At 30.9% G+C, this 8,224-nt stretch overlaps 2 protein-coding genes across 3 annotated transcripts in view; both read left to right on the top strand.

Moving 5' to 3' along the window:
- Positions 1-8,217, top strand: part of LOC108735210 (prolyl endopeptidase) — a 12,198-nt gene extending 3,981 nt beyond the window's left edge. The window contains exons 9-15 of the mRNA XM_025978421.1: positions 6,255-6,440; positions 6,493-6,606; positions 7,122-7,270; positions 7,322-7,534; positions 7,610-7,746; positions 7,805-7,995; positions 8,074-8,217. Coding sequence (XP_025834206.1) covers positions 6,255-6,440; positions 6,493-6,606; positions 7,122-7,270; positions 7,322-7,534; positions 7,610-7,746; positions 7,805-7,995; positions 8,074-8,139 — 1,056 coding nt within the window. The 3' untranslated portion in view covers positions 8,140-8,217. The remainder of the gene's footprint in view (positions 1-6,254; positions 6,441-6,492; positions 6,607-7,121; positions 7,271-7,321; positions 7,535-7,609; positions 7,747-7,804; positions 7,996-8,073) is intronic.
- Positions 492-5,252, top strand: LOC108735275 (plasminogen activator inhibitor 1 RNA-binding protein). 2 transcript variants are annotated; one of them, XM_018467170.2, is made up of 7 exons: positions 492-865; positions 980-1,121; positions 1,182-1,349; positions 1,406-1,477; positions 1,531-1,614; positions 1,701-1,899; positions 2,136-5,252. In XM_018467170.2, the coding sequence occupies exons 1-7, from the start codon at positions 622-624 to the stop codon at positions 2,442-2,444; spliced, it is 1,218 nt and encodes a 405-aa protein (XP_018322672.1). In that variant the 5' UTR covers positions 492-621; the 3' UTR covers positions 2,445-5,252. The 2 variants fall into 2 exon arrangements, with proteins under 2 accessions (XP_018322672.1, XP_018322670.1); XM_018467168.2 differs by having other exon boundaries at positions 493-865; positions 1,695-1,899.
- Positions 8,218-8,224: the final 7 nt, after the last annotated feature.

Raw genomic sequence — 8,224 nt, 5'->3', positions numbered from 1 at the left:
TTATACGCCTATAAGTACACGCGTGATACGCCATTGGAAAAATCTTAAATTTATATTTCAGAAGTAATGAAGTATTTATTAAATGGCTTAATTTATACAAGCGGTAACTGAAAAGCTTTGTAGAAAATGGACTAAAATGATTGATAAATATTATTCAAACGAATAATAAATCATAAATAAATTCAAAGTTTTACAGCTTGCCCTTGCCCTGTAAGGCATTCTAATGGAACAGCCGGTTTTTCTTACACATGCGCTTTACAACAACAATGTTGTCGAATGTATATCAACTTCCACAAAATTTAAAATTTCATTTAGATTATTATAAATTTATCTATCTTAATTCCCTTTATTTGCTTGTATATCATAATAAATTTTAAAAAAATAATCTCCATTGTCCCAAGCTATGAATTTTAAAGGAGTCGAAAAGTAAAAAAAATATTTTCAAATTGTTTTGTCAGATGCTTATATTTGGCAACAAGGCGTCACTTTGGTAAACCAACCGACTGATTGAGTAGTGCGGCCATATTGTCTTGAATGAGTGCGTGAAAACATTGGCGAAAGAGCCAAAACAAATCTTCCAACATCTCGTCGTTGTGAAGATTAATCGTTGCCACAACTATAATGGAGAATTCTTATGGAATTGGCACACGTAATAGATATGCTCTTTTTTTGGATGATGAATCAGATCCGCTAGAACTTCTTAAAGAGAAAGAACAGGAAAAAGAGCAAAAGAAGAAGAATAAGGCTTCTGAGAAGGAAAATAAAATAAAGACGGATGCCCCGACTAAAGTGAAAACGGTACAAGGTTCCAAGAAAACGAATAAAGAGACTCCGGCCCACAAGCCCCAAGATAGCAAGCGTGAGGGTAAGTAGGTAGCCATCATCCTAAATTGCACATGTGATAGTAGCATAATTGAATTCATGTAACCATCACATTCTGTCTGTATAAAGTGAAACGTTAAGCATCGCATCATTGTAGATACTAAGCCTAATCCACGCTCTAATATTGAAAGCAAACCAGAAAGAAACTTTAACAAGTTCAATAACGAAAATCGTGAGGAACGAAATAACCGGCGAAATCGTGAAGATAGACAATTTAATGGACCTGTAGATGGAAATCGGTAAGTTTTTGAAGCTTCTATTGTGCATCTCGTGCTTACAATACAGTGATATAAATATAGTGATAGAGATGATCGACCTCCAAGGAAAGATTTATCTGATAACTTTGAGGGACGTCCAAGGAACAGGAATGTTGGAAATAAAGATGGACCTCGCGGACCTAGGAATAATCGCAATTTTGAGCGACGAGGAAAGCGGGAATTTGATAGACAAAGTGGATCAGATAAAACGTAGGTTTTTGTATTTTTATACTGGTGTTTATAATGAAGTGTTATTGAATTTGTAGTGGCGTAAAACCGATTGAAAAACGAGACGGAGCTGGTGCACATAATTGGGGATCTCACAAGGATATTATAGAGTGAGTATGAGGTTTACCGACAATTGTTTATTGCTAATAAATTCATATTATAGAGAAGTTAACAAGGCTGAAGAAATTGATGCTTCCTGGGGCGATGTCGATAAAAACGATTCTGGATTATCAGCTGGAGAAAATAAGTAAGTAATCCATGAGGTTTGCCAAACTACTGAACGAAAACTTATACTTATTTTGAATTAAAATTTTTCAACTATGTTAGGGATAGTGGAGAACCTGAACCAGAAGCTGCTCCAGAAGTGGAAGAGCCAAAGGAACTCACTCTGGATGAATGGAAGGCTCAACGTGAGGCTCAACGCGCTGGTCGTACAAAACCTCAATATAACATACGTAAAGCCGGAGAAGGTGAAGACCCAACCCAATGGAAAAAGATGTATGAATTGAAGAAAAAGGAAGAAGAGACTGAGGTAAGATTATATTTACATTTCTCTCTTTTATTATACTACTTGAACAACTTTAATGATACCAGTTAACATTAACTTAAAAATGTTCCAGATAAATTGATTGAAATACCACTTTTATGTTAAAAGTAAAGGTATCTTTATATACCTGATTGTTTTTGAATTTCTGATGCACAATATTCTAAATTTACTGATTTTCTGAAATCTGTAGAGAATTTTAATGTTTTTTTTTTTTTTTGAAGGAATCCGAGGAAGAAGAATATGATCAAAATGAATACCCACAACGTGTTGGAAGGCAAAAACATATACTGGATATTGATATTCATTTCAACGATAGTAGACGTGGTGGAACTGGTGGACGTGGCAGAGGAGGAAGAGCTGGTCGTGGCGCAAGATCAAACAGAGACCGACAACAACCACAACAACGTTTCCGTGGAGGCCCAGGGGCTGGAGCTGGTGGTGTGGCTAACGAGGATCACGATGACTCTTCACAGCGTGCAGAAAGGGCACCAAAAGTCGATGATGAACGCGATTTTCCCTCTCTCAGCTAAGAAGTCAAAATTTTTGTTCATTTTTACCGTTTTGTTAACTCTTAACGTTTGCAATTGTTAATTATTTGGTACAAATTCCAATAATAACTAGCCAAAAACCTGTAGCTAAATTTCGAACATTGCAGCAGTTTTTCAATGACAGACTGCAAACGGTGATTGTTACTAGTCAGAACTGAGATTGTTATTCTTGTGTCAAAAACTTATGTCCTACTAGTAACACATTTGCTTTTATTTTTTATAGATTAATTTTCTACATCCGTTTGCTGTTATTGCAGTTCGGTAAATTTCACCATCAAATAAAAGCATAATTCTATCAACAATTTCTTCGTTTTATAAACGTGATTATATTTCTAATAAACGTTGGCGTAAGCTTTATGTTACAGCGCGAAAATGTAAATGAATATTCTATTTATCCCATTTTTCGTATTTTTATACGCCGCTCCGTAGAGCTAGTTTAGAATATCTTGGGCTTTGGCGTTGAGTTGTGCAGTGACAAAACTACCTATTTTTTTGAGTTTTAGTTTTCGATAAAAAAATATTGGCCGTGTGGTCATCATCGTTTACATGGCTAACGGTCCAGTCAATGTTTTTGAAGTGTACAATAGAATGTAAAAGGTCTGACCCTCGCGCAGTTTGCGGCCCAGGACATTTTAAAATAACTCTAATAATCAACGAGTGATGGTTGTTTCGTTTTTATTTTCCCATATACAGGTAGATAAAACAACTATTTTTTTTTTAATTAGTTCCCAGTTATAGTGCGAGAAGTGATTTTAATTTCAAAAATTTTAACTTCTAACCTTAGTGTAGCGTGATTAGTTTACACAATGTTTCCTTTTTTTTTATTAAGACTTGTCAAAAATGTATAAAAAATGTCTTAAATGATATTCGCATATAAATATCGATGAGAAAAAGACACTTATTAATTTTTAATTTCACGTTCGTTAACCAGTTTTTATTTTAAAAACGTACTACGATACATCTTATTAATTAGCAATTAATTTTGAGCATATTTGCTCAAATGTAAAAGCAGGTATTGGTGCTTATTAACATTTTTTTTTAACACATTTTCCTCTCTAGAATCACGTTGCCAAGTATATATAGTAATTTTTTCTGAAGGATGTTCAACATGTAGATTTGATCAGTTAGTTTTAAGTTCACGAAAACTTACTGAGATTATCCAGAGGGCGGGTACAGGTTTGAATTAAAAAAAAAAGAGTTAAAACATTTTTAATTTTTATAGTAAAGCTTGAACCACAATATGGTTTTTAAGAATTAGATTTAAGTTTTTAGGGTTGGGTTGTTCCTCTGATTTTGCTTGTAGTGATTGCGATTTAGTTTATAACAGTTCAAAAATGTAAATAACTGGGTTTCATGCTTTTAACTAATCTACTGTTTGTTTTAAAGTATTGCTGTATTAATAGGTTTTTAAAGAGGAATTCCCAATCGTTATTAAACTTGTATGTTAATTAGGAATTTAGTTTTCATTTGCTGATCACAGTATCTTTTGCCTTTTTTTTTAAATATTAATGTTCCTTAAACACCACACCTTTCTTGTACGTGTATTGGAATGTCAATATTTAAGTTTGGATTAAAAAGAATAACCTCTACCTCGTCGCTTTTTAAAATGACATTTATTTGTAATAATCTCTAAGGGCCACATTAATTCCTTATTTCTTGATTTCTGAGCTGCATAGTTTGTAAGACATCAGCTAGTACACTGTAAGAAAATTTTCTCAATTTATTGCGATACGAAAAGTAGCTATTTAATTAATTTCAGGATATAAGGAATGTTTCAAGTCTTTAGAGAACAGGAAAAAACAGATGAGTGTATGTTATACCTAGTAGCTCATAGCGCTAGTTTGGAGATTAATTCTAAACATCTTCAAAAAAATTGTTGTTATATTTTCTACTATTAATGACTGATATAGTAAGTACTTCATTTAAGTGTGATGTGATTGAATGTGCTGCATTGTTTTTCGTTTTTTATCTCATTGAATTAATTAAAAATATGTAATAAAATGACACAAGCAAGTAATAGTCAACTCTGCTTGCTCAACATTTGAAAAATGAATGTAAATAAAAGATTAAATATTTTGAATGGTGGATTTTTCACGATACAAACCAGTTTCTACTTGTTTTTTTTTGTTTTTAATAATTTTCAAATATTTTTTTATAAAATAATTCTAGTTAATAAATTAATGCTGTGTAACAGTGAAATTTTTACTTTGCAACTAATTATATTAGATCAATTTAATAGTGCGTGTAACATAAATTTGAATTGTGAACTAATGGAAAAATATCGAGGTTCAAATATCTGTAGAAGAAAGTGTTTTCGGTTTTAAAGATAAAATTACAATTAGGCATTTTAAGTTCTTTTTGTAATACTTTTCACTCATCATGACTTTTTCAATGTTACATACTATAGATTAAGTGTTGTTTCAAATAATATTCTATCTGCCAAATACTGTAAGTGTGGCTATTATTAATCGTATTTATATTTTGCTTTTATTTGTCCTAAAAACTGCTTGCCCACGCGATTGTTTTGTGTAATTTTGCTACGGGGCATTGCATTCCGCTAGCTATTGAAAATTTTGTTCTATCAAATAGGAATATATCTCATATGTGAGATAGCTACAAAATCTGCGACCATACTGGTTGTGAATACAATTGATTGACTGTATGTTCAAACAATGAATACATACAGAACAAATATAAAATGTAATTTTTCTTTTTGTTTGCTCTAGAATTACATATTGTCAAGTTGTTTTTACATACAGGTAACCAAATATAACTTTCAATGCATTTAAATGAATCATTTTTTTATTTACTTTTTTAAACTAATATGAACTTAATCTAATTAAATTAAAATATTTAATTAAATACGTATCTTTCCGTGATCAAATCACATTAGGCATATTGTAACATGACTTTTTAATATGCATAAAATATTTTAAGATGCAAAGGTTAGGTCGACAGGTTTATAATGAGCACGAAAATGAGATAATTGTTTTTTTTTCTATTTTAATGTAATATATTTNTGACCTGGACCCATGATAACATCGGCTTTTTTTATGGAGTTAGTATAAATATGTTTATTATTGTTTTTTTTTCTATTTTAATGTAATATATTTAAGGCTTACTTAAATCAACAAGGAAAAACTGATGGCTCAGAAACAAATCAAAGTGAAAATCAAAAACTTTATTATCATAGGCTTGGTACTGATCAGGCAGATGATATTTTAGTTGTGGAATTTGATAATCCACAAATAAGAATGTAAGTTCATCAATTTTAATTCTTTGTAGAAATATAAATAAAAAGACTTGTTTTTATTTTAGAGGTGCACATGTTAGTGACTGTGGAAGATATCTAATATTGACTCCAGTTATAGGATGTAAAAATAATCTTGTTTATGTTTGTGATTTACAAGAAGTTACTGAAATAAAAACTTTACTGAAAAAGAAAGAAATTGTAACTGAATTTAAGGCTGATTATGAAGTATAAACAAGTATGTATTTATTTATGTATCAAATCTATAAAGCTGGTATTATTTCAGTACATTACAAATAGTGGCAGTAGATGCATCTTTCGTACAAATAAAGATGCACCTAATTATAGATTGGTTGTTATTGATCTAAATAATCCGAATGAGGAAAACTGGGAAACTTTAGTTCCAGAACATCCAAAAGATGTCTTAGACTGGGCCAATCCTATTAACAATAATTGCTTAGTTATATGTTATCTACAAGATGTTAAAGTAATATTTTATTTGTTTATTAGATTATTTTTTTAATGTAATTTTTCATTTTAAGAATACTTTATCGCTTCATAAACTTGAAAATGGAGAGAAGATTTTAGATTTTCCAGTAGAGTTAGGTACCATTACTGGTATGTCAGGTGAAAGAGACCATACAGAAATGTTTTATGGGTTTTGCTCATTCTTAACTCCGAGTATAATATTCAGAGTTGATTTCACACAATCAGAAATTAAGCCAGAAGTAAGTTACAAACAATTAATTAATAAGTTAATACCATGAGACAATGTTGTAGATATTTCATGAAACCAAAGTTGGAGACTTTAATCCTGCCATGTATGAAAGTAAACAAGTTTTTTATAATAGTAAAGATGGAACTAAAATTCCTATGTTTATTGTACACAGAAAAGTAAGAAGTACAAGTATTACATTTTATTTATCTTTGATGTCAAATATGAAAAGGAGTGTTATCTTGCCAGAGGTCAAAATTGTGATTTTGTCTGATATAATAAGATACACAAGCAGAAATTTGTAAAAAGAGAACGCTATTTGAAAAGTTATAAGCTTTTAAAGAAATTGATTTTAACCATTTGAAATGTAATTTCTTGAATATTAATGTCACATAAGAAAATTTCAATTTCAATGAAAATCGGTTTCGTAGCTTCTACTTAGGATATTTAAACTGTTTTTCTTTAAAAAAAAGTATTTAAAGTACATGTGTAAGATAGAATTCGTTAACTTTACCATTTCAAGTCGACGTTAGCGTATGTTACTAGAATAAATGAATATAGTGTGGAAAATGTAATTATACAGTTTTGATATATCTCAAAATCGCCAATTTTGACAAAGCAAGATAATTTTCGATCTCAACATTTGCGCTGGAATCATATATTTGTCAAGAATTCTAATGAATTCTTTTCTTAGAATTTGGAATATGATGGATCAAAGCCAGCTCTCCTCTACGGCTATGGAGGCTTCAATATTAATGTTCAACCCTCATTTGCTATTTCACGTTTAGTTTTCATAAATAGTTTTGATGGAATTTTTGCTTTAGCAAATATAAGAGGGGGCGGGTAAAGACATTCTAAACATTGTTTGTATTCTTTTAAATATATATTTTTCAGAGAGTATGGTGAAAACTGGCACAATGCCGGTCGTTTTGAGAACAAACAAAATGTTTTTGATGACTTCCAGTATGCTGCGCAATATCTTATTAAAAATAAATATACCAGTTCTAATAAGTTGACTATACAGGGTGGCTCAAATGGCGGCCTTCTAGTTGCAGCATGTATTAATCAGACCCCTGAGCTATTTGGAGCTGCTATTTGTCAAGTTGGGTAAGTTTCAGTAAATTAAAAGCTGTTGATTAGGCAATCTAGACTTCTATTAAAAATTCTGATATTCTATTTTAGCGTTTTAGACATGTTACGTTACCATAAATTTACGATTGGTTATGCTTGGACATCAGATTACGGATGCAGCGATAACGATGAGCAGTTCAAATATTTATACAAATATTCACCTTTACACAATATTAAAGAACCCTCAAGTGATTATTTTTGTTATATTTTTAGAAAACTAGTTCGCATCCCGTTTTTCTTTTTTAGATAAAGGTCAGTATCCGGCCACTTTGTTGTTAACTGCAGATCATGATGACCGTGTAGTACCTCTACATTCTCTTAAATTTATTGCCGAATTACATTACAAAATAGGACAGTTACCCCAACAAAAAAATCCACTAATGATTCGTATTGAAACAAGAGCTGGTCATGGAGCAGGGAAACCCACTTCTAAAGTAGTAAGAAAATAATTCGTATTATTTATTATATAAATTAGATATTACTAATTGGTTATTTTAATAATCCTTCTTTTTAAGATTGAGGAGCTTACAGACATTTTCTGTTTCATCCAAAAGTCATTAAATCTTAAGTTTTATGAATGACCTTTTATATAATTTATGAAGAACATTAACAGTCTGATGTACCTTTAAAACAAAACGTTCTGTATTTTAGTTCTAGAAAAAATGT

The sequence above is a fragment of the Agrilus planipennis genome, unplaced genomic scaffold, assembly GCF_000699045.2.
Source record: "Agrilus planipennis isolate EAB-ADULT unplaced genomic scaffold, Apla_2.0 scaffold15, whole genome shotgun sequence".
Classification (NCBI taxonomy): Eukaryota; Metazoa; Arthropoda; class Insecta; order Coleoptera; family Buprestidae; genus Agrilus; species Agrilus planipennis.
The sequence above is the reverse complement of the archived record's forward strand: the minus strand, read 5'-3'. Positions and strand labels throughout refer to the sequence as shown.